At 38.6% G+C, this 27,309-nt stretch overlaps 1 protein-coding gene across 4 annotated transcripts in view; it reads right to left on the bottom strand.

Annotated features, from left to right (window-relative positions):
• The window catches only part of LOC136872768 (ATP-dependent DNA/RNA helicase DHX36), a 216,424-nt gene that overhangs the window by 44,660 nt on the left and 144,455 nt on the right, over window positions 1–27,309 (bottom strand). For all 4 annotated transcript variants that reach the window (XM_067146629.2, XM_067146606.2, XM_067146635.2 and 1 more), the window contains exon 15: window positions 15,186–15,341. In XM_067146629.2, the coding sequence (XP_067002730.2) occupies window positions 15,186–15,341 (156 nt within the window). The remainder of the gene's footprint in view (window positions 1–15,185; window positions 15,342–27,309) is intronic.

Raw genomic sequence — 27,309 nt, 5'->3', positions numbered from 1 at the left:
CCATTATAAAAGTGATTATTTTACTTATAGGCCATTGTCTGTGGAAGAAATCTAGAAGGATTCAGGTGATGATACAATTCCCTCTGAGTGCCGATCAGTACTCTTCGTATTTTCACCCTCCATATCAGTGTGAAGCTGGAAGTGTAATGTCAGATGTACAGCAAATCTAAATCTACATATACAATACAGTTAAACCTCATTAGTGCATTCCCCATTAACACGCTTTCCCGCTTAGCACGCTGTAAATTTGAAGTCCCATTCTCATCATATTAAATCTATATAAGAATACCTCACTTATTGCGTCACAAATTTTCACTATTACCGCTTAGTACGATCTCATTCTTCCCATCCCTGGAAATGTTATTTGTCATTCCTTGTGAAAGGAACATGATTTTCAACTTGGGTAAGAAAGAGCCCTTGCCACAGTTGTGTGATAACAGGAAAAGAGCTTGAATTCCTGAACTTCACATAATAAGTTGCAACTTCGGGGAGCTTTGCTTGCCGTTTAGCAGACAGACTCCTGAATAACACAGTGAGCCTGTATGTGCTTTTATTTCGCATTCTATTCAGAAATTAGAAATTTCTTTTGTGTTGAGCAGTACAGTGAAGGGTAGTGAAAATTTGTCGCATGATAGCCTACATCTGGAGTGTGAACGTAATCGTGTGAAACTGACTAACATGGTGCATATTTGTCTAGTAACAGCCTAGTTGTGCATTCGGAAAGAGTCGTGAGATTCCTTATTAATGAAGACAAAATTAAAATCTAACAGAAAGTGGATTAGCACCCACATCTTTAAGCGCACAGAGGTAGTGTGAATGTTGAAACTCGCAACTTCGAGTTTTGACTCAATCATTCAAGTTGGTCTAATCAACGTTTCATCGATTCAAAATGGTGGCCAAAATCACAGTCGCACATGATCGAGGTTGAGTCTAACCTCCAATTCGTTGTCTAAGAGTGTGACCAGAAAAAATGTTCAATAACCCACTGGTCCAAAATAAGTCTTCTACTACGATTTTTTTCTGCAATAATACTCTGATATTTTTATGGGCCCCTGTGTAAATGTTTCCATATTTGTTTTCTGGTGTTTTTTACACCTTTCGGAACATAATCCTCAGCAGAAAAGATTTTCATATTTGTTCTCTTGTGTTTTCACATCTTTTAATATTCTCTGCTCATTTTTATAAATGGTAAATATATATAGTTTTCACTGTACCCACAGATACACGACGTAAAATGCCATCATATTGGAAAAAATCCTATCTAGTGTTTCCATATCTCTGTTGGATAGTTTTCATTTGCATATTCAGTAGTATGTTTTCTCGCTGAAGATGTTCTTTTTCCTTGTCCCCAGCAGAAATGTCTTAACGAGGTTTCACTGTACATACTTTTTTTTTGGTGTGTATTGGTTAAGCCTCTATGGACTGTAATAACAACCAATTTCATTTCATCAGGCATGTCAAACAGTGCCCACAGTAAGACAATGCACAGCCTAGAAATGATCTCGCACACGTACTGACAAAACTTCTCCTCTCTAGGCAGGGGGGAGAGCAGTTGAACTGACAGTATGTTCCTTCACAGCAGGGATGATCAAACGAGATCTTTTCGTGCCATGTGAAATAAAAGGACGACGTAAGACGAGAGTGATAAGAGGAAAAGTTACAGTAGATTTGACCCTGAAAGATTGCACTGTTTCCTAAGTTGTGAACATGAAGGAGAAGCTCAGCGTTTAGTGTGTAAAAGGCATGACATCTGCAAAAAGTTTAATGTTAGGTGTCATTACGAGCAGTATCATGCACATCAGTACAGGATAGGTGGTTTCAGGACCTTGATGTTGTGAAAAGTAAGTTCCAGCTCTTTTCCGTACCGTTTAGTGTTCAACCAGAAGTTGCATCCCAGAATTTACAACTGGAACTTACAGAGTTAATATGGTATATGACACAAGGCTGAAGCAAGAGTACAAAGAAAGTGAAATTTTTGACTTTTACCAAATACCTGTCCCATCACGCTTCCTACAACTCTGAAAATTTGTGGCAGAAATCCTGTCAGTCTTTGAAAGTACAGTGGAACCTGAATTCTCCGTTTTTGGAGGAACTATGGGAAAAAAAGTACAACACGGGAAAACAGAAAATCTGGGAACAAATGAACCATCAACAATTTGGCTAAACATCACAAAAATGAAATATGTATAATAATGTTACAAACACCCCTAAAACAAACCAAACTACAGCCCCGATGGGCTACCAAGTGACTGATGCTCGGTCCGAAGGCCTACAGATTACAAGGTGACGCATGGTCACTGTGACAAATCCTCTCAGCCGTTATTCCTGGCCCTCTAGACCGCTGTCACCATCTCACCATTAAATAGCTCCTCAATTAAAGGTAATTGAAGAACCAAGTGAACCTTGAATCAGCCCTCATATCCAGGTAAAAATGCCTGACCTGGCCGGGAATCGAACCCGGGCCCTCCGGGTGAGAGGGAGGCAAGTTAGACCGCGGGGCCGGCTTCAAAGATTAATTACCGGTACACGACTTTAAAATCTCAAAACTTTACATTCAATTTTACCCGAGAAACTTTGTCAGTTTCCTTTGAAAACTTCTTTCAGTTCAGCAACTTTGATCAGCCAAACTCTTCGAAAAATCGAATACCCGTAATGCCAAGCCAAACAACAATCGACCACAAGTAGTTTTTAATTCTCTAATCTAATAAAATAAAGCACATTAGATACAAAAGCGCCCAACATGATGGCGAAATCCCTTTTTTTCTTATCTTCCATTGTAATTTGGTCATTGGTATACTGTTCGTAGTCAGTTGATGGAAATCTTGTACCACGTAAATTAGGCCTACATCGACTTTTAAAGGTTATGTTGAACTCGAGAATATGGTTTTGAATGTAAGTATCGATTTTCAAGTTCTCGAATGCATTATATTCAATTCTGCCCGTCACTATACACAATCAAATTGGAAAGAGAAAAAATATCATTACCACTTCCAAAATTATGGTTATTTGCGACCTTGAAATCAGCTGGAAAGCACGCTCACTGTACAAGTCGGTAGGAGTGCGAAATTATATAAAGCTTCTAAATATAATGTGTGCAAATAAAACGACTGCTGCTTTATGACTTCTGAGGATTCTCTAAATAATACCAACTGAATGAGATGCTAAGATGGTCCCTTATGCAAGTTCACCGCCAATCGCTTTTCCAGTACAGTAGGCTACTTCCTCAAATTACTGCAATGACGGGATGTTAACATCATGAACCGTAGGTATGCCGTAGCCGTCCTTTCGTGAGATACAGTTTCTTGAAAAACACATGATCGAGGATTTAGCGTTTATGGGACGGAAATTTCTGGGCGGTTGATCCGGAAAATCATTTCTTCGAGGAACAGATAATGCAGGATTTTTACGTGATTTAATTAGGATGCTCGCGGGACGACATAATTTGAACAAATAATACGGGAGAACGTAGTTTCCGGGAACATATAATCGACGTTCTACTGTACTTACGGACGCGAACAGTTCTTTTCCAGGATGAATTTACAACAAATCTTGATTCTGATCTCGGCTAACAGACAAACATCTGAATGCAGTAATGCAAATAGTGTCTGCCAGCATTATAAAGCCCAACATTGGCCAATTTATTGCCAGCAAACGTCAACAGGGCTCAGGAAACCCGTGAACATAAATGGGTCACTTTTAGGCAACTTTTTTATATTTTTTAGAGGAAGTAAAACCATGATGCCGAGGGTGTAGACAAGTGCTCACCGGAATGTTTTTAAGGTATTGCATCACACCTTTGTTTTGTCAATGAGAATACTCTTAATTTATTAATTTAATGTACTTTGAACTTGTCAGAATTTGTTTATTCGTTTAATATTTGGTTAATGTGTGTAGTATTTAAGTAGCCTACAATCCCATTATCTTTGTATATATTAATAATGTGTTTAATATTATTTCATGGAAATTAATAAGTTATGGTGCCTTGTTAATGATATTGGTGAAGGGCAGTTGTCATTTAGAGGTAGCGCTCGGGTCAGCGTGTGCCAGCCGAGAGCACACGGGAGTACAGATACCCTGCATGTAGCTCAGCTGGAGTTTGCTTGACCTTGACATGCCTGATCTTCGTCTTCTTCTTCTCCTTGCTTTGACATCCTCCCATCTATCTCAGATTTTCTTCATATTACTGGAACAGCCTCAGCCTTGTTAATTTCAGTCTGCCATATTCTTTTTTTGTTAGCTGGTCATATAACATACTGAAACTGTGTCCGCAGAATAGCAGTATTTTCTTCTTCGTCCATGCTTTGATTGGTTCTGTCCTGCTAACACTCTTGATTAGATCTCAACGATACCTGCCCATCGACTTATGTCCTCTTTTTACTAGATGTGTTACTTGTCCCTGTCTATGTAACTTTACAGCTCTTCAGTATGACAAACACAAACTATTCTGTCATCAGCAGAAGGAGGAGGAGGACACCTTCTTGTAACTTTCAAGCCTAAACAACAGTCATTCTCTCTCTCTTTTTTTTTTTTTTAAAGGTATGTAATAGTGTAATGGTATTGAAATAATATGAGAAAAGCTGTCATTTAGTGACTTAACAGAAATTGAGAAGGTGAAGGAGTATTTCATGAAGAGAGTTATGGGTGTAAGCAAGGCATCCCCTTCTAGGCTAATTTATGTTCTTATGAGGAGTGATGACGAACCTCCCATAAAGCAACCTATCACAACAATGTGGTCTAAGGTCACGCCTGCAAATGATTGCATGCCAAAACATTTTTTCTTATATTTTCAAGAATATACCTCTCAGAGTTGTGAAAGATTTGCTAGTGTATTACAGATACATTCTGTACAATCTGTATATCTCAGTTCCTTTATGTCATGTTCCAATTTTGTGCATATTTGATCAAAAGTTTTTTTTTATTAATTTTTTTTCTAGGGGCTTTACGTCGCACTGACACAGATAGGTCTTATGGCGACGATGGGATAGGAAAGGCCTAGGAGTTGGAAGGAAGCGGCCGTGGCCTTAATTAAGGTACAGTCCCAGCATTTGCCTGGTGTGAAAATGGGAAACCGCGGGAAAACCATCTTCAGGGCTGCCGATAGTGGGATTCGAACCTACTATCTCCCGGATGCAAGCTCACAGCCGCGCGCCTCTACACGCACGGCTTATTATTATTATTATTATTATTATTATTATTATTATTTTGAATTTAGGAAATACACTTTTTGAACAGACTGTACATTTTTCTATCAAAGCATGTATGCAGTTTTGTTGCTGTCATCATGGTACCACTGTAGAAACGTCAGTGTTGCTCCTAAGCGCTGCATGTTGTGGCCGGGCGCCAGGTATTTCGGCACCAACCTGGCACGCACTTTCTTGAACAGCAAGTGCTTAGTGACAGTTTCATGAAACAAGGATTGCAATACAATAGAACCTCAATGCATCGTTCCCGGAACTGTCATTTTCCCATATTCATCGTTCAATTTATTCGGTCCCAAAAATGTTCCATATAGACCAATGTTAAATTTTCCCGCATTTGTACATCCTCGAACTATCGTTTTCTCGCATCGATCATAGAAAAAATCATTTGTCCTCTGCCACAATTTTCCCACATTGATCGATCATACAAATATACGCGAATGTTTTTAGAATTCAGAGGGCCTGCTCAATACTCTTAGCATATAATAGCGGCAACCTGTTATGCGAGAATGTACGAGCAATTCTTGAACAAGGATCTTGTAAAACAAGGATCTTGTAGACTGGAGGTTATTCACGCGCAACCTCACTACGAACCTCCTGGTGCCAAAGCTTCTTCTCGACCCACTAACCTGCCACCTTCATTGAAAATGAGAAAAGTGCGCAGTGCACCAGATACGTTTTAATTAGTCACAGGGTGATTAATCACGTCGTACCTTGTGGAGTGTGTGGGATGCTAGAGGCCTGCTGACCGCTTTGTTGCCCTCTGTCCAATAGTCTTGTTACAAGCCGGACCTAACCAAGCCTGATCTTTTCTCATAAAATAGTCTTGTAACTAGTTTCTAAGTTGGCAGCTAGCATAGGCTGCTGTGATATCGTTCGAGACGCGCCGCGTTCAATTTCTAACCTCCGTTACATCGTCTGAACCGAGCTGCGCCGTGTTGGGCATCTAACCTATCGTTCGCAAAGAGTCCACAGAATATTTTCCTAAATACAGGTTATCGCCGTAATATACACGTACATCCTTAGTTTGCAATAAAAGAACTGAACTTAAAGATTTTCAATTATTATGAAATGTGTAAAGAAAAACGAAACTGAATGGCGTAAAAGTCATACTTTTTATTTTCATCGCATAGGCCTATATCATGGCTGCAATATTTTGATATCGTTATGAATAGTATGAGCTAAATGGTTAACGCGTGTTGGCCTTTGGTTCAAGGGGTCTCGATCGGGTTGGGCATTTTAACTTTCCTTGGTTAATTCCAACTGTTCGGGGTCTGTTTGTTCGCCAAATTAAACATTTCAATCCATCTTAGGTAGGGCCGCATTTTCATATGTGCGTAGATCGCCCATCACGGGACAACTCGAAAGACCTACACCCGCCTCCGGAGGCCACAATACTAGACAGCAGACCTAAAGTGTCGGACAAATGGTTCAGGGAGGTGAGAAAGGATCTCAGACAGGTGGGACTAAATTCGGAAGACATCTCAAACCGAACAAAGTTTAGGTCAGTGATCGACAGATTTCAGGGATTCCATGACGAACCAAAACTTAACCGTGGGTGGACGGACGAAAGAAGACAGGCTGCCAGAGAGAGGATGCTGAAGTTCTGGGCTGTGAGGAAGGCTTCCAGAAACATGTAATTCTTTCTTGCTAGGGGCTTTACGTCGCACCGACACAGATAGGTCTTATGGCGACGATGGGATAGGAAAGGCCTAGGAGTTGGAAGGAAGCGGCCGTGGCCTTAATTAAGGTACAGCCCCAGCATTTGCCTGGTGTGAAAATGGGAAACCACGGAAAAACCATTTTCAGGGCTGCCGATAGTGGGATTCGAACCTACTATCTCCCGGATGCAAGCTTACAGCCACGCGCCTCTACGCGCATGGCCAACTCGCCCGGTGAAACATGTAATTGTTATCTAATGTGGTCTCTAATGGCCGTAAACGAATATATATATATATATTTACATAATGAAAAATGTCCAAATACAGTACCCGTATTTTATTATTTTGCTTTCCCCCCATTTTTTAAATATTGCCTGCATTTATAGTTTTCCCTCATCGGTCGTTAATTTTCCCCCTCCCCCCAGAAATACGATGCATTGAGGTTTTACTGTGTCTGCGGAAAGTGGCCCTCTTCATCGTGGACATTTTGATGACTTTCGGCAAAGTGCCAAGACCAGCGAAGCACCATCAGTTTGCTCATGACCTTCGGCCCGTAGACCTGACACAGCTGACGATGAAAATTGATCAGTGCTATGTTTTGTGCATTAAGAAAATTTATCACAGACCAAATCTCACAGGCGGCGGGTGGAAGAATACAAGCCACTGTTGCTGCGCTACTGACCGGTATAAGATTGCTACGTTATAGATCTGTCACGCACGCTCATATTTCCTGGTTAAACATACCCGTATGTTTAGTTTACAAGAAAACAAATAAGGAAACTTAACTTCTGTATGGCCTACGTATTTGCAACAATAAAATATATACACAGGAGACCTATGTATATACAAGATAATTACAGGGCCAATATTGAAAATTTCCTAAATTACATATACTACACACAGGTCCCAGGAATTAACCTGGGAGGAGTCCTTGTGGCTCCGGGCAAATGGGAGTCAAATGTGTCGTTGCCAGGTATCTGCAACATAAAATATTGGATTCAGCAAGAGAATCCAACTAGCCTCTTTCACTCAAACTCCAGCACATAACCTACAAGATGTGTCCTTGTTAAGCTGAGCAACCCAGTGGAAGGTTGGGTAACCAATCCCAGCGGGAAACTGGGTCAGTGAACCGATCAGTGCTGGGGGCTTCAAGGCTTACAACCTTGATAGTCAACAACTCATCACTTTCAGGTGACCAATTATACACACTTGTGTGATAGACTGTATCAGACATGAAGTACGAAAACAATAATGATAAATCCCCGTGTGGTAACCAATTCACCCGCATATAGGTCGTCGGATTCTGGAGGACCTATGCCTTCATGTGACCCAGCCAGAACTAAAAGAAAAAAGGAACATCACATACCTAGTGACAATCAATATTAACTCCCTGATCAAGACCGGGAAACTTAAACACACCCTTGAAATCCTGAAGGACAAGAACATCAGCATTGCAACCTTACAAGAGACTAGGTTCCCAGATGAAGATGCCATCGAGTCTCAAGAATATAGAATATAAAAGGGAAAGCCTGGTAAGAGAGTCATGATGAATGTACCCTTCCTGGGGACAGGGTTCGCAGTACACCACAAACTAGTTGCTAGCATACTTGGTTTCTCTTCGCCCAATGATAGAACTTCAGTAATATCCTTCAGGTCTAGTCTTTGGTTAACTTCCATGCTCCTACCAATGACTCTAACAAGAAAAACCCAGAGACTACAGGTAAGTATTGGGACACCCTTGAGAAAACCCTAGACCACATCCCACATCATCATACGACAATACTGAAGGGAGATTTCAACGCTCAGATTGGGAGAGAACAGAAATACCGGAAGATTGTAGGAAGATACCCCGCCCATAAGAAAACCAACAAGAATGGGGAACGGCTAATCAGTCTGTACACCAAGTATGGATTACTCTTGAAGTCTACGGCTTTTAAATGCCTACCTAGGAAGGCCATGACGTGGCGCAGCCCAAACAGCATGATGGGCGAGTTCCAAATTGACCATGTAGCGATAGATAAGAATCAACAGTGCGACATTACGAACGTGAAGATTTTACGAGGAGCTAACATAGACTCCGATCATTACCTGTCCATGGTTAAGATGAATCTGAAACCACTGTATAAGACCAAGGCTATGCTTATGAAGAAAAAGAAGATTCCTAGGTTTGATATCACCAAACTTAAAAAAGACAATGCAAGTTACCAAGAGAGTCTGAACCTACACATCAATGGGATTAACACCACCACAAATTGGGACCCACTTCGGGATGCTATAACAGACACGGCTCAGAAGACGATCCCCAACAGTCCTAAAGAAAACAAGCACCCATGGTGGTCTAACGAATGCGATGAGGCTATAGAAGCCAGGCGACTAGCATGGTTCAAATGGAACCATCATAAAAACGAAACCAATCTACAAGCCTTTGTTACACAAAGAAAGAACACCTCCAGCATCATAAGAGGGGCGAAAAGAAAATACAACAAAGAACTGATTAAGCAAGCCGAGGAGGATTTTGGAAGAAACAACTCCAGAGACTTATACAAAGGTGTAAAACAACAGAGACCCAGTCCACGCCCCAAACTTTACACTTCCAGAGAACAGATGGATCACTGTGCCTCAACGATGATGACTGCATCAAGACCCTAGCTGATTATTTCCAAGGACTTTTGTATGCTGAAGAACCTGCACAGCACCTCCCAGTTAGAGAACCAGCTAACCCGGACACCAAAGACATCCCACCTCCCACCAATGAAGAAGTAAGAGAGACCATTCAACTTCTCAAGAACAACAAAGCTCCTGGAGAAGACGGAATAGTGGCAGAAATGTTGAAGCAAGCTGGTGAGCAAACATTCAGGCACATACACAAAGTAATCCTGGATATATGGGCTAAGGAAAGGCTCCCAGATGATTGGACATCAGACGTTATCCACGCAATCCACAAGAAGGGAAGCAAAACAGATCCCAGCAACTATAGAGGAATATCACTCCTTTCAGTATCGTATAAAGTCTTTTCCAAGATTCTGGAACGGCACATAACAAGACAACTGGATAAAGAATTAGGAGAATATCAAGCAGGGTTCAGAACTGCAAGGTCTTGTGCTGAACAGATACAAAATCTGAAGACCATCCTTCAATATAGCAAGAAAAGATGCCGACAGTGGGTAGCTATCTTTGTCGACTTTCAGAAGGCATATGACTCCGTGGATAGGATCACACTCTTCAACACCTTAAAAGAACTGGGACTAAACAAAAATATTAACAGGTTGGTGCAAGCCACCCTGCACAACACAATTTCCAAAGTTAAGTTTAGAGGTCAATTATCAGAGAGCTTCACAATCAAAACAGGTGTGAGGCAAGAAGATTGTATCTCATGCATATTATTTAACTGTGTCCTGGAAAAGATCATAAGAGAATGGACCAGGTCATTACCTGAGAACACCGGATTAAGGATGGGGTTTAAATCAGACAACCTGAGGATTCCATGCCTGGCCTTTGCTGATGATCTTACCTTATTAGCAAACGACATGCATGAGCCCACTATGCAGCTCAAACACTGCACTCTATAGCAGCTAAAGCGGGCCTCACGATCAACATTGGAAAGACCGAGTTTATCACCAACATCAAAGATGCCCCTACAACAATGGGAGTCAGTGATACAAAGCATATCATGAGAGCTAAAAATGTGAAGTACCTCGGAGAGTGGATATCGGAGGACTTAAGTGAAACGATGGCTCTTGAACAAAGGAAAATCAAATTAGACAAGGCCTACCATGCCTGCAGAAAACTGTATGCCTCAAAGCATTTATCAAAGAACGTAAAACTGAGACACTATAATGCAGTAGTAAGACCATCAGTCCTCTAAGCAGCAGAATGCCTATCCCTAACTAAAAAGACCCCACTGAGAGCCCTGGAAGTGCAAGATCGGAAATTCCTGAGAAGAATAATAGGGCCAAGGATCCTACCAGATGGAAGGAGATGGTACAAACCCAACAATGAGCTCTACCAGCATCAAGAAAACCTCATAGATGCCATCACAAGAAAACATCTGACTTTCTATGGACACCTATACAGAATGGATCCTAATAGATTATCCCATAAGATCTTTAAGGTTGCTAACAAAGGCAAAGCTACTGGATTCCCCTGGACCAAACAAGTGGACAAAGATCTTGCAGAGCTTAATATTAATCAAGCCGCCATTACTGACAGGAATGCATACCGTTTAATGGTCAAAACTAAACCTTTCCTAACATCCCTTACATCAGCTAGCCACAAAGGAGGCGGGAATTGGTCAGAGGAGCACCGGAAAGAATTCAGCGATAAAATGAAGGAATACTGGGCCAACAGGAAGGCTCAAGAGGCCACTAAGAACACAATCCAGTACGCTAAAAGGGGCAGACAACGACAAAAACACAGCTAGAACACAAGCACCATGGTCCACAGATGGCCTAAACGCAAAGAAAAAAAATACTACACACAAAACTATCATCCACCACATAATAAGATTGTTCCATGGTCCTCCGGTCCAGCTGGCTCAGGGGATTTTAATCCTTGGTTTGGGGATTGGGTGTTCATGCCGTATCTAACGTTCCTGTAATCTGCACACCCCACAGTACACTATCACGCAGTTTCCTATACATGGTAGACACTGCCCACCTTGGGCAAATAATTATGAAATTTATTCTTGTTGGTTAATTTCTAATACAATGAAATTAAACTGTTGAATATGTTTCGCACATATGAATACTGCTCAGCTTTTGGAGAAAGAAAATGAAGAATAATGGCAAGTGATTTAAACTTGTTGTCATAACATTTTTGCAATTTGTCAGCTGAAGTCTTATCTTGCTGTCGTTTACACAAGCATAATGTAAGCCTATCTGACAAAGCCATTAACATACACTACTATTATCTATCAGAGCCTTATGAGCCTTAGTTACTACTCTTTTTCTGGCACAAAAATTTTAATTTTCTTTCTATAAGCAATTCATTATCTTGGTCTATCTGGACTTTAATGTAAGTCTTTTATTAAAGACAGGACGTTCCACATCAATTATTTCCTATGCTGCCATACAGGAATCTAATGAAACAACTTTTAGAGCTTATAGCATACCAGTATTCTCCCTGCCGTTTTTACAGACCGCTCAGCTAACAAAGCCTAGATATGTGCTAGTTCTATAATATTAATACATATTTGAGTTGTTGGGTGTTTCAAATTTAAATTTAAATACTGTAAAACTGTTTATTTAAATGACAAATCTTCATAATTGTCAAAATAATAGCATCAATTACATCCGAGTTCAAATGTTTAGCTTGATTGCCACATTGTGTTGTGCGCAAGCGGTGCCTGGATTAGAGTGGAATTGCATGCAATTCCGCATGATGTCACAAACCCGCATGGCACTCCACAGCAACAAAATGGTAAGTCCTCCTGTTACACGATTATGAACGAACAGTAGAACACTAGAACTTCAAAATACTCTGTTATGTCTTGTTTGTGATAACACTAAAATAGTTCAGTTTTACATTTAATGTTTACCTGTCCAATATTTTAAATGCCTAATGACCTGGAGGGATTAAACTGAAACTTTACCATAATAATTTTTTACGCCCTAGTTCCTGCCCGGCTACTTATTCCCGACACCCGGCTGACGAAAATTTCTGGAGAGAACACTGCATACTGTATTTCTTAGAATCCGAAACAATGTTTTATTCTCAGAATCTCATCTTACAAATTTCTATAGAACACTTTCCCGCCTTGTCAATACTTTACATATTTTATTTTACCTAATTTATCGTACATGTTTCGAGAGCTAATTAGCGACAAGTAGCAGCGCATCTCGTAAGGTCACTGACAGCAAGCAAAGAGCAAGAACATGTTTGATTCAGACTAGTGTAATAATATTTCGTTCGTGGATAAATTTGGTAACCAGTTGAAACTGAAGAATTTTATGGTTAAAAGGGCTAGCAAGGTCATTACGTAACCAGCAGCATAGTAGCAGCTCGCCTTATAAGGTCATTGACAGCAAGCGAGGACATATTGTTTGGTTCAGACCAGTGTCACGCTCTGCTACCAATGTGACCTTTACTACGGTGGTTACACAAAAGAAGTAATAAACACAATAAAGGAGGGAAGTAAGAGCACTTACACACTATCAGAAAACACTATACACTCAGAGAAACATTAGCTGGCCTACGCGGATCTCAGCCAACAAAAACATAATACGAAATATCAGTAGGGCCAACTACTGGATAATAAACCAGGAAAGTGGAAACAGGCAAGACCTACCGAGGGCATGGACATGGCTTGGATTGCAGATTCTGAAATGAATCGCCGTGATCCTTAAATTTGAAAAATATTATTTACAAGTGAAATTTTACAAATACATTCCGAACAAAATCCACCAAATTACAACTTACGAAACTATAAGCTCCGTGATACACATATCTTAGAAGTTCTTTGATAATGGGCTTCACTACGAGTTTCAAACTTCAAACCAACTATACAACTAGTTACAAATCCAGTAGTACAATGCAAGTTAGTAGGTTCAACGCAATTACAATTTACGGTGAACTAAACGTATTCTCCTAAACTCGTACATCAAGTGACACTGAACTACCAGAGGCAAACCCCAAGGTAAATGTATTAATTTACAACCTACATATTTAGTGAAATAAGAAATGGAAATGCCTCGAAAACAAACTGGGAACCCCAGCAGAAAAGCTAAGGTGTCGTAAATAATTAATCTGGCGAATCTAGGTTAGGCTAGGGCAGACTCCTATACGAAATAGCAACTGAACATTAAGGAAATTTTAACCGGAACGGAAAGTAAGAGTGCTTACCCGAGGATGCGCCATCTCGGAAGAGAGGCGTTGCACATGATGCAGACCAACACAGATTAAAGGCAGATCAGGCCAAGACAAGGCCGAATTATCACGATCGCTGCCTCACTCACTATATATAGGAAAACTCTGGCCTTGGAGTAGCCCATCAGAATGTATGAGTCCGCCCATCCCCTCCTAGGTTCACCAATCACAATTCCTACTCCCGTCGCAAACTTTAACTAACATTCTCGAAGACACACGTTCGCGAATCTTCCATTTCCAGAATAGTAAGAAATTCCAGAATAGTAAGAAAATTCCTTCTAGAAAACATAACCCACAAAAGGCACACACCCTGTTCAACAATTTTCTAGATACTTCCAGTAAGTACAGAATAGAAATCTACCATTTGCAAATACATATGTTACAAATATTACACAATACAGGTTAGGTCATTACAAATAAAACGTTATATCATACTTTACAAATAAAGTCTTCAAAAACACTTTCCACTTCCCCTATATTGTTCACCTGTGACAGTTATTCAACATGCATAAATAAAGTGCAGCCACAAGAAAGTATGGCATAACTAAAGCCAATGTTCGGCATTAGCATGAAGACAAAGATAATCTAAAATGCATATTGTACAAGAAAGGCATTCAGTGGCCCACAACAAGGATGCTTCAAAGAAGTCAAACATGAAATGATGAGGTATGTGCGTGAAAACTGCACAGGCGGAATGGCCATAACACAAGATGCGATATGAATGTGGGCTCACAAAGAGGTGCTTGTAGCTTGTTGTTTTAAGGGGCTTAACATCGAAGGTCATCGGCCCTCACAAAGAGGAATTCCCTGAACTTTCAAAAGTAGTATCAGATACCTCTAACGAAAATGATTAGGGAAGAAGGTATGATTTGCAAGATACTTGTGTGTGCTTATTTTATTTCTCAAATTAAATGTGAAAGTTGTTACAAATAAACTTATGATTTCACAAAGCTCTTTCTAAGCTCGATTTAATTTTTCTGAAGGAAAAAGTCGAAGTTGTCTTGGATTTGGAGAAAAACAGTAATTGTAATGTCTCTCCTCTCCTTTGAAATACATTTTATAAACAGTACTCTCTAAGTATGTACTTCGACATATCTCTCACGTGAAATGGTTAAAATGAAGAGAAATTAACGTCTGAATTTGCTTGTAGGCACAGCTCAGATGCATGACACATACCATAATTAAAATAATTAAAATACAGATACTATATTTGTCTGCTGTCTTCACCATATTATTCTGTGTTTGTTGGTTTTATCTTATGAATATTGGACTATGTTCTGCATCCAAACAGCGAATAAGCTACCTCTGAATTTGTTCACAATTGAATTCATATTTTCTTTGATAATATTCTGGTATACCTTTGATTTGAGATTTTTAAAAACAAGGATGTTGGTAGTTGATTAGCAGTTCAGAAGCAAAATACTGTTTTATAATTTATTTGTAGACACACTATATAACTTACTTGATGATAGCCACGTTTGGGTACAGACCAGCGCATATCATGGCCTTGACCAGGCTCAGATTGTGAGAGTTGTGGTTGGCAGAATAGGTCTTTGTATCTGGAGCTTCCAAGAAGTTCATTTTGTACAAATGTTCCGCAAACTGGGCCTTCATATCCCTGCAAATACAACACGTACTCAGAATGGCCATAAGAAGGTTTGCCAACAAAGTTTTAATTTTACATAACTTTCAATTACCAAGAATGTGCATGTCCAACCGACAAATATAATAACATTGACCAGCTACAATGACAAGGGGATAAGAAGTAAAGAATAAAAAATACACATTTTTCAATACGACTGACATTAAAAATGAGGATCAATTACAGCATTTGATTACAGTGGACCCTCGATGATCCGTCCCCGGAAAGTACGTTTTCCGGGGTTATACATTCAAATTATGTGGTCGCGCGAGCATCCTAATTAAATAACGTTTTAAAAATCCTGCATTATCCGTTACTTGAAGAAGCTATTTCCCGGATCAACTGCCCAGAAATTTCAGTCCCATCAACACTAAATCCTCAATCAAGCATTTTTCAAGGAACTGTATCTCAAGAAAAGACTTCTAAGGCTTACTTATAGATCTTGGCATTAACGTCCTGTCATTGCGATAATTAGAGCAAGTACTGTACTGGAAAAACGATCGGCGGTGAACTTTCATAAGGAACCATCTTAGCATCGCATTCAGGTGGTACAGTTTAGAGAATCCTCGGAAATCATAAAGAAGAGAGTGGCCACGACAATTGGAAGGAGACAGAGTGCATTTTGACAGCTCTACTTGAAGACTGAACGAGTTTCGTCAAATGTTTGAACTTATAAAACGTCCACATTGTGTCCAGTGTTAGATGATTATATATTTTTTTTTTTTTCTGACTATATCGCCGAACAGGTTTTCGGCACTTCCTTCAGGGCACTGGGCTTTCAGGCAGGAATCAAAACCGCTCCTTCTTAACACAAATCTAGTTTATCATATACGATCATGTTATCGAGACCAGAATAGATGTTGCACCTTACATATGTAAAGCCATGGGAGGTCTTGGGATTGCCTATTACTCTTTTGGTCCTAATATAAGACCGGGAATTTCACTTTTTTTGTGTTAAAATGTTATAAAAACTGCAGCCATTTTATTTGCGCACCTTTCATTTAAAAAGTTTGTATCATTTCCTACTCGTACTGACTTGTGCAATGAGCGCGCTTTCCAGCTGAGCTCAAGGTCACGAATAACCGTAATTTCTGAAGTTTTGATAATACTTTTTCTCTTTCCAATTTGATTGTGATTAGTGATGGGCAGAATTGAATATAATGCATTCGCTAACTTTTGAGAATCGATACTTGCATTTGAAACCATATTCTCGTTTTCAACATAACCTGTAAAATGTCTATGTCGGCCTAATTTACGTGATACAAGATTTCCAGAAACTGACTACAAACAGCATACCGGTGATCAAATTACAATGGAAGATTAAGAAAAGAAGGGTTTTCACCATCAAGTTGGTTGCTTTTGTACCTAATGTGTTTTATTTTATTAGATTAGAGAATTAAAAACAACATGTGGTCGATTGTTGTTTGGCTTGGCATTCTTAAAATTTTCAGAGAGTTTGGCCATTCGTTTGGCTCATCAAAGTTACTGTACTAAAATTAATGTCTGAATCCGGCCCCACAGTCTAACTTGCCTGCCTTTCACCTGGAGGGCCCGGGTTTGATTCCCGGCCAGGTCAGGCATTGTTACCTGATATTAGGGCTGGTTCCAGGTCCACTCAGCCTACGTGATTACCTTAAATTGATGAGCTATCTAGTGGTGAGATGGCAACCCCGGTCTAGAGAGCCAGGAATAACGGTCAAGAGGATTTGTCACACTGACCATGCGTAACCTCGTAATCTGCAGGTCTTCGGGCCGAGAAATGGTCGTTTGGCAGGCAAAGGCCCATTGAGGCTACAGTTTGGTTTGGTTTAGGAGTGTTTGTAAGATTAAAATTATACATATTTCATTTTTGTAACGTTTAGCCAAATTGTTGATGGTTTTCATTCATTCCCGGATTTTCCGTTTTCCCTTGTTGTACCTTTTTTTTCCCCGGGGTCCCTCCAAAAACGGAGAACTGAGGTTCCACTGTATAAATCAAGAGAGATGAAAAGAATCCTGTATCGTCATCGTAGCCACTGATTCGCTGGCAAGTACAGGGTGGCGCAGGGAAACGGAAAATTTTGAGCGTTAGTGTTATCAACACTGTAGTGCCAGCAGCTTTCCAGAACTGATGCATAGTAGTTGTGGACACGTTGCCATTTAGTAATCATGCAGCATTGGGGTGATGCGAAAACATGTGGTTTCAGCAGGACAGAGCCATGTCACATACTGCTCGACAACTGATAGAAGCTGTTCGCCAACTGTTTGGAATATAAAAGTTTCAAACAGATTTAATAAAAACCACCATTCCAATACTCTACAACCCTTACATTTAGGATATATTTGTTACATAGATATTAAAGTGGTACATGTTTCGCTTAACATTAGTAAGCGTCTTCAGCCACATATCATCTAAAGTTAGGTTAACCAGGTTCCTCATTAAGGTCTAATTACTTCCAATAATATTAGGTAGAACAGACATAAAAATCTAATTTGTGGAGTAAGCGATGCTTAAAATATAACTGAGATTTAATTAATGAATTTACAAGTAACTATTCTCATTTTGCTTCCATATTGAAGATGACGTATATCACAAATATTATAATAATATTTATAGATCCACCTGTTCAACACAATACAATACAATCCACTATTTCATATGGTTAAAATTTATGCATAATACTTAAAAGTATGGGCATCATCAGCCCATATCAATCTTAAAATTATTGGATATGGGATCTTTCTAATCTTATAAACTATAGAATAAAATGTTGAACAATGATCTCATAACCACATGAAATAGTGGATTGTATTGTATTGTATTGAACAGGTGGATCTGTAAATATTATTATATTATTTGTGATATTAATGAACTTGTCATAATGTCATATATACACGGAATAAAATACTAGTATAACGTTGTGCCGTTGAATTTTCCGTAGTGTTAAAAAATGTCGCCAAGTTGAGTGAATGAAGTTATGCGAAACGAAATGTATGTAGAGCGAACGCAAATAACAGTATGATTCAGAAGTCCACAGGGGCCGAACTAAAAAAAAAAAAAAGATCATAATCACTATGGCAATGGAGGAAAAGGAAATACGAGCCAGAATGTAAAAAAAAAAATTGTATTAGTATAAAGCCTTACCAAGAAAAAGCAAATGGAGGACACGTTTGTCAACTGCGTTTAATCGCAGGAAAAAAAGTATTCTTCAAGCAAGAAAAGCAGAAAACATAGAAGAAAGAAGTACATAAAGAAGCAGTGTTCTCAACAATAAAAGAAGAGAAAACCTTAATATACAAAGCAAGTCGTCATATGAGAACCGAAGTAGAAGTACAATATATGTTAGGAGCTAACCATGATATACATCCCATATGTGTGTTTCATATGATAATATACAGAGTATATGGTTGTAATGATTAATGTTGATATTGGTAATTGTAATTAAGCTGTTCAATGGATTTCAAGAGCTGAATACACGTAAGGGGAGTGTTATATTAAATCGATAATTGAGCATATGTTTTCAGATGAGAACTGTAATCAATTAAGAATGAATAGAATTAGAGTTCTGTTAGAGACTTTCACTTTCTGAGGTTACGATACATGACTGAAGTATTCAAGTAAATTACAGTCAGGCTAATAGATGCAAGATTTTGCTTGCCAAGGAAAACTGTGAAACTTGGCATGTCATTCAAAGATAGTCATGATAAATAATAATGTTGGAAAATCAATTTAGTGGTCCAGAATAATTTCAAACTGAGGAAATTGGTATACATATTGTAAATGAGATTGTTTTAAGAGACGTCAGCATGTCAGTGGATATTATTTGAATGAAATAAGTTCAGTCATCAGAATAAAATGTTATATGTTAGGTTAGCTCATGTCAAGCAACTTGGAAAATGAAGATGTACCATAGTTGTAAATAGAACCATTCCCAAGTGATTTATTTGATTTTCTAGAGTTATGAAATGAACTGTTATTTTAATATTCTCTTTCCAAGACATTTTATTTTACTTTAATAAAACATATAGTTAAGGTTAGCCATGTGTGTGAAGTTATTTATAGGTAGGAGGTGTAGAACAAGTTTATACATGAAAGTGAGATGTGATTCTTGTTTCTTCACGTTGTTTAATTTGGTACGTAGGGTGGAGACGTCCATCTCAGGTATTGATAGGCTATAATTTTAGGAGCACCGTACCACTTTTCAGATCCCACGTTAAGCGAAGATATTTACCATAACTATACCCTGAGATCATCTGAGTTGCTGGAGAATTTTTAATACGCCTCTACTGGATACAGCAAGGTGCATTAAAAATTTATGGCTCCCCATGTGAAGGCAAAAACAGTGGAGAAAAGAAAGAAGAGAAAGACAGAGAATTACCGTTGGAACAAGAAGAGAAAGACACCATAGAAACTTATGTTACTCACTGTGAGAATAAGAAGAGACAAAGAATAAAAATTCAGTGCTCGCAATGCGAAAGTAAGAAGAGAAGGAAGCAAGAAAAGAAGAGACGGAATGAAAGTTAGAATACTGCAGCATTAAGCAGGAAGAGGAAAGATGATGAGGAGAATGAAAATATATGGGGCATAATACAAAGAAGAGAAAGGTAGACAGGAAGGATTACTTGTGAAGATGATACAGAATTAATTTGAGATTTCATAGAATATGATAGGATCAGATATTGACATTGTTAGTATGTAAATTAGAGATGATTGAAATATGTGATACAGGGTATTTCTAATGATGATCACACTGAGATGAGCTAACATGAGTAGACCCTAAATTGTTTCGATTCAGGATTGATCTGAGTCGGGCAGGCGGATATATCTCTAAGATAGTCCACCAGTTTGCAAATAAGAAACAATTTGTTAATTTGTTAGGATATAAGTATAAACTCAAAATAAGTAGATATAAGTGAATAGAGAATAATTTAAGAAAATCTTAAGAGTCTGTTAGATTATTAGAGAAGCGATATTCAAACATTAAAGAAAAATGCAAAACCAAGTTAGAGCTCAACCGGAGCAATACCAGAAAGAACAGGAGGAGGAACTCCAGAGAAGAGATGAAGCAACAAAGAACAATCAAGAAGAAATAAAGAAAACGAAGGAGGAACAGAAGGGAATATTAAAAATTCTGCAAGAAATGATCAACAAACAGGAAGAGAAGCAATAAGAAGTGATCGAAGAGATGAGAAAAGAAAGGAGAGAAGACCAACAGAGACAGGAAGAGACAATCACAGATATCGTTGGAAACATAAAAGGAGAATTCCAACAGAGACAGGAAGAATTGCAGCAGAAGCAGATAGAGGGATAAGAAAAATGGAGGAGGGACAGAAGGAGATTGTAAAAACTGAAATTGGAAGAACTGAAGCAGAAATTGCAGATATCAGAAAGGATATAGTGAAGATGTGCACGTTAATGATGGAAATTATGGAGATCAAAAATAAAGAAGTTTACGAGGAAGTAAACAAAATTAGAGAAGGACTGTCCGAAAACCAATATGTCATTCAAAGCCTGAAAGGAGAGGAGATAAAAAGATTGACAGATAACATTGAGGGACTAAGAATTACTTCTCAGCAGAAATGGGAACAATATCAGGAGGAGATAGCTAAATTAAACGGAGGAATTGAGACTACTAATAAGTCAATGGAAGTGAACTTTATAGTAGCCAGAGACCAAATAGCGGATAAGATAGGCATCATCAAGGAGGAAATGGATCGTAATAGAGAGGAGGCTAATCAGAGAAAAGACAAGACAGAAGAGGGACTGAAGCAGATCAGAAAGGAAATACAGGAGATAAGGATGGAACACCAGACAACAAGATCTGTAATTTCGAGTTATAATGAAAAGCAGAAAGCAATCGAACTGCAAATTAATGAAAGGGAGACAACACGGACAGGAACAGCAGAGTCGAACCGAAATGATAATGATATAACATTCGGGAGCAATAACAATGGTAACCCGGCGATAATAAATATTAGCAAAACATATGATGATAGTCCCAAACACTTCAACAATTCTGCAACATTATCACCAAAGCCGTTCTTACGAGAGATGGAAGATAATTTCTGAGAGAATAGTGTCCCAGAAGATAAGAAATTACAAATAACTGAAAAGCACCTGGACTCAAACACACATATTTGGTACCAGGCATTTAAATACAGCTTTCATGATTACGAGGAATTCAAGATTGCATTTTTAAGACATTTTTGGAACCCGGAATCACAACAGCAATTAAGATTAGAGTTGTTTTCCAGAAAATATGCTTCGACAGGATAAAGTGGATTCAGTTACTATTTTGCGTACCAGTTAAATAGATTGCATGACCTAGATGCAGCACCGAACAAGCTGAAAGCAATCAAAACCATATAAAAGCAATTTCCACTGGAAGTACAGATGCTACTGGCAGCTGCAAATGTCGAAACAGCAATAGACATGGAGAATATCCTAAGACAGCTGGATATGAATTCAACACACCCAACAGGCCAAATCACTCAAAATCCGAATATGGAAGAAGCAATAAATACCATATCGCAAGGGAATGCCAATAACAATGAACCGAAGGAGCAAGGAAACAATTCAAGAGACTACGGTAAAGGAAGAGAAAAGGAACAAGATAAATGTAATTGTAGGTGGATTAATGATTCAGGCGGAAGGTATAATCAAAATAACAGATTAACATATCGTAGATCGAATCAGAGATTTAGAGGAAATAGGAATCAATGTCATTATCGTGGAACTAATATACGAGCACAGGCAAGGACACAATTTTTATGAGAAGGAATATGCTAACAGAAGGTACATTCAAGATTAACAGGAAGCAACACAGAACAAAAAAAAATGGGAGAATGCAATTCGTGATACAGATGTCAATGGAAATATCGAAGGAGCAGAAAATTTGGAACTACAGAGATATAAGCGAAGGCAGACGGAAGAGCGTAAGCTAAATCCAAGTGCCCCGAATTTCAGCATGAACTCAAGAGGCGTCGGAGAGAAAAGAAACGCTGATGTTAGACTGGGTCTGCGGTGAATAGCCTTATGCTTGAAGAATGTATTCGTAACAGCTAAACCCATACTAGCACAGAAGTCTAGCAAACGCTTCCCATTCCCATTAGCTTCCATATCTTCCCCACATTTACCAATCACCCTTTCGTATCCTTCAGTTCTATTCCCAACTCTCGCATAGAAATCGCCCATTAGCACTATTCTATCCTTGATGTTGACCCTGACCACGATGTCACTCAATGCTTCATAAAACTTGTCAACTTCTTCCTCATCTGCACCCTCACATGGTGAATACACGGACACAATTCTAGTCCTAATTCCTCCAACTGACAAATCTACCCACATCATTCGCTCATTTACATGCCTAACAGAAACAATGTTGCGTGCAATGGTATTCCTGATAAAGAGCCCTACCCCAGACTTTGCCCTTCCCTTTCTAACACCCGTCAAGTACACTTTATAATCTCCTACCTCTTCCTCGTTATCTCCCCTTACCCGAATATCACTTACTTCTAGCACATTCAGATGCATCCTCTTTGCTGACTCAGCCAGTTCTACTTTCTTTCTTCCATAAGCCCCATTAATACTGATAGCCCCCCATCGAATTCCATTTTGTTCACCAAGTTGTTTCCAAGGAGTCCCTCGCCTGTCAAATGGGAGTCGGACTCCGTTACTCCCATAGGTCCGAGGTTTGCTTAAAATGTTCTGAGCTCGGTAAATTTATGAAGCAGGATGCTACCCTACTTGCACATAGTCCAAGTGAGGATCTCTCCTCTACGGGTTATGGACCACCGGTGGATTGTATAGTTCTAGCTGCCTGAGCACAAGGAGGACCAGGACTCAGAATATGTCCGAGATGCCCACTCCCATTCCATAGCAACTGGTATCCCGACTCTCAGGACCACTTACTAGGCCACTCAGCCATTGCCCATGGTTCACGAACTAGGACGTGACTACAGTAAACCACAAACATGAACCATAGGGGGTGAACTTTAAAAAAAAAGAGCATAATCGCTATGGCAGTGGAGGAAAAGAAAAGGAAATATGAGTCAGATTATTAAAAAAAAAAAAAGGAATTCTACTATTATGCCTCTTTACTAAGAAAAAGCAAACAGAGGACACGTTTGTCAATTGCGTTTAATCACAGAAAAAAAAAAATTCTTCAAGCAAGAAAAACAGAAAACGTAGAAGAAAGAAGTACATTCATTTTAAAGAAGTTGTGTTCTCACAATAAAAGAAGAGAAAACCTTAATAGGCAAAGCAAGTCGTCATACGAGAACCGAAGTAGCAGTTACCAGCAGAATACCGAGTTTGCCAAGCATAATTCAAACGATAAATTCAGGAAGGAAGAAGAATAAGGAAAAACAACATCAAAATCTAGCTCTCTTGTAAATAAAACAGAGACTGAAGCAGTACTGAAGCTAATATAGTATAAGTGAAAGCAGTTTTCATTAAATATCAAAGACAGAAAAGCAGTTATATATTATCAACTTATTAAAAATATCAATACAAATTCCCATATCTCATATTTGTATTCTGTTATCATGAGCTCAAGCAAGAAGAACGGCATAATGTACTACTAGGTGTGCAGTGGGCAGAGATGTATTCGACACGATGGATCCAGCCCACTTGATGCGGAATGTGAAACCAGCTGATCTTTGGTTTCCAACCAACTGAGCACAGCAGCCCTAGATTGGATTGCTGATGAATCGTCCCGGACCAGAGAATGGTAAGCTAAGTTTTCCTAAATTACAATTCTTAATTGAATTAATGCAAAACAATGTTTGGAATTTGTAAGCGAAGGAATGTAACTGTAGTGTTGTTATATTCAGTGAAATGTAACCTCAAAGTCAAGCTCTCACGAATAAGCTATGTTAGAATCGATACATAAGACTGGAGTAACTTTCAATGTGTATAAATTAGAATACAATGCAACAGCCATGGAAATCTTGCCATTGATATTATGAGCAGGTAAAGTTTACTAAGACAGAAAAAGATCCGTTATTGAGAAGTAGATATTATGAATGGATAGAGAAACCTTAAGTTTATTTGGAGATCATAATGATATGGTTAGGTAGGGATATGCAGCAGATATGTGTTTTTCTTTGTCATTGGAGAAACAGGAAGGAATATAATGATAGACTAGGAAGTTAAATGTCGTCGTGATGAGATAATATGTGATCCAATGTAGTGGAGATAGCTATATTTGAGTATTCTACGTTGAGGGAAATGTATCTATGAAAAGAGATTAAGATATTCAAGAGGAAATGGATACTTTAAAAAAAAAATGCTATTTGTTCGGGGCGTTGACTTATGAGGATCTTTTGCCCCTACTTGTACCATATGTGAGGAACCTGCGTGTATTATGTAAATGGTGGAAGTGTAAAGTGTTGAATGTGAAGAAAGGAACAGTCGTAGAATAATGATGAGGTACAATTCTATTTATTATTTCTGAAGTATTTTTCTTCATTTCTTTCTTCTGAGCTTCCTTTCATAGAAGCCTTTCACCTAGTTGTAGAATAACGACTGCCAGATCTTCTCACGCAGCTAACAATGCCAGTCACCTCTCTTCAACATAAGGGCCTTCAACACGCGTCACATTGCAATGTAGAATAACGACTGCCAGATCTTCTCAAGCAGCTAACAAGGCCAGTCACCTCTCTTCAACATATGGGCCTTCAACATGCGTCACATTGCAATCTTTTACATCTAAGATTTAGTTGAACTCCCTATATGTTGAATCTACGTAAAATAGCTCATGATTATAGTCCACTACACAGGAAGCAGAACAACACTTCTACACTTTGATGCTTTTCAAGCGCTTTTAATACTGTTAGCAACTACCTGATGTTCAACAACTCTGTTGTGATTTCTATTTACCTGACCCTCATTTCCATCAAGCTTGAAGATTTTAATTGCGATTTTTTATTAATCCACACTTCAATAATATTAATAAACTTTGTAAAAACCAATTATAATGTTGGAACTTTTATGACTTTGATTACCGTAAATAAAATCAACTTGTATCATTAGATGTTATACTAGTATTTTATTCCATGTAGGGCTATATACGACATTATGACAAGTTCATTAATTGAATCTCAGTTATATTTTAAACATCACTTACTTCACAAATTAGATTTTTATGTCTGTTCTACCTAATATTATTGCAAGTAATTAGACATTAATGAGGAACCTGGTTCAGGGCCCTAACCTAACTTTGAATGATATGTGGCTGAAGATGCTTACTAATGTTAAGCGAAACATGTACAGTAAAATAGCAGTAAAACAAAATTTTGGGGACCTCTGAAATTAATTTGTTATACTGAAATTTTGTTATACTGAAATGAGACAATTCTTAAGAACTCGCCTAGTATTATATCAGTTGGGTTGAAAATACTTCAAGAAGAAATAATAATAATAATAATAATAATAATAATAATAATAATAATAATAATAATAATAATTAATAATTAATAATAATAATAATAATAATAATAATAATAATAATAATAATAATAATAATAATAATAATAATAATAATAATAATAATAATAATAATAATAATAATAATAATAATAATAATAATAATAATAATAATAATAATAATAATAATAATAATAATAATAATAATAATAATAATAATAATAGAGTTACAGTATTGACAGATGTTTTCATTGTACCAGCAAGTCTACACATTGTTCCAGAACCTCATTTTTTGAAAAAGTCTGTGATTTTCTTCTGAACAGATCCAGACACAAAAGCTTGTTTCAAATAGTCACCAACCACTGCACATGAATTTAAAACAGATTCTGGCACATCACTTCGTGACACAAGAAAATCTTGAAGGCTATGTGCCATGTTCGTTGCCTGCAGGGGTTGTTTTCCTCTTCCTCCTCATCACATGGATCTCTATCATTCATAATGTCCTCCACAATTTCCTCACTTGCGATTTGTTTGTGGACTATTACATCACTATCTACATTGATGTAGTCGGTAAGACTTACCGTAGATGGCACATCCAACGTTGTACACAAACGCTTCCAATTCTCCTTGGTTTCCACATCATTCAACACTTCACTTTCTGCGACTTCTTCTGTAAAAACCACTTCAGCTTTTCTAAAGCAGTTTGTGATGATGTCTGCATTCAGGGATTTTCATGCAGCATTAAACATCTGCATTGCTTCCAAGATGTTGATGTTAATGTCACTATTCGTGGCAATGTTGCACAGCATTCGACGGACCACACGAGCTCTGTAATGCCGCTTTACTGCATGAATTATACCCTAATCCAGCGGCTGAAGAATTGAAGTTGTATTTGGAGGCAAAAATAAAGCTTTTACATGCTTCAAATGGCGAGGCACACAATTATGAGAAGAGCAATTGTTCAATAATAGAAGAATTCTCATCTTTCCGGCCTTCATCCGACGTTCCAAGTCCAACAACCACTCTTTGAATAGCACAGATGTCATCCATGCCTTAGAGTTGTGCCTGTATTCACAGGGCAGTTTGTCCGTTCCTGTGGAATTGGTGCACAAAAGAGCCGTAATACATTCTTTTGAACGCTTGCCCCCAAAACACTTATTTTCCTTAAAATCAAGGGTTTTGTTCAGCATTAGTTTATAAAATAACGCAGTTTCGTCTGCATAATAAATGTCTGCCAGCGAATATTCCTTCAACGCATCCGTTAGAGTCTCCAGCCGCCATGAAGACGCAACTTCCTTCAGGGCATCGTTAGCTTCACCATTTATAATTTTGTGGGATATGCCATATCTCTCCCGGAACCTATGAAGCCAACCAGCACTTCCCATAAACTCAGGTGACCCAAGCGAACGCGCGAAAGATCGCGCACGCTCACATAACAGTGGGCCATTTATTGGAATGTTTTTACTCTGCATTTCCACAAACCACGTATTGACGGCTTGGTCCACTTTTTTTTTTAATTACGTCGCACCGACACAG

This window comes from Anabrus simplex, chromosome 1, assembly GCF_040414725.1.
Source record: "Anabrus simplex isolate iqAnaSimp1 chromosome 1, ASM4041472v1, whole genome shotgun sequence".
NCBI classification, from domain to species: Eukaryota; Metazoa; Arthropoda; class Insecta; order Orthoptera; family Tettigoniidae; genus Anabrus; species Anabrus simplex.
This window is presented reverse-complemented; position numbering and strand designations above follow the sequence as displayed.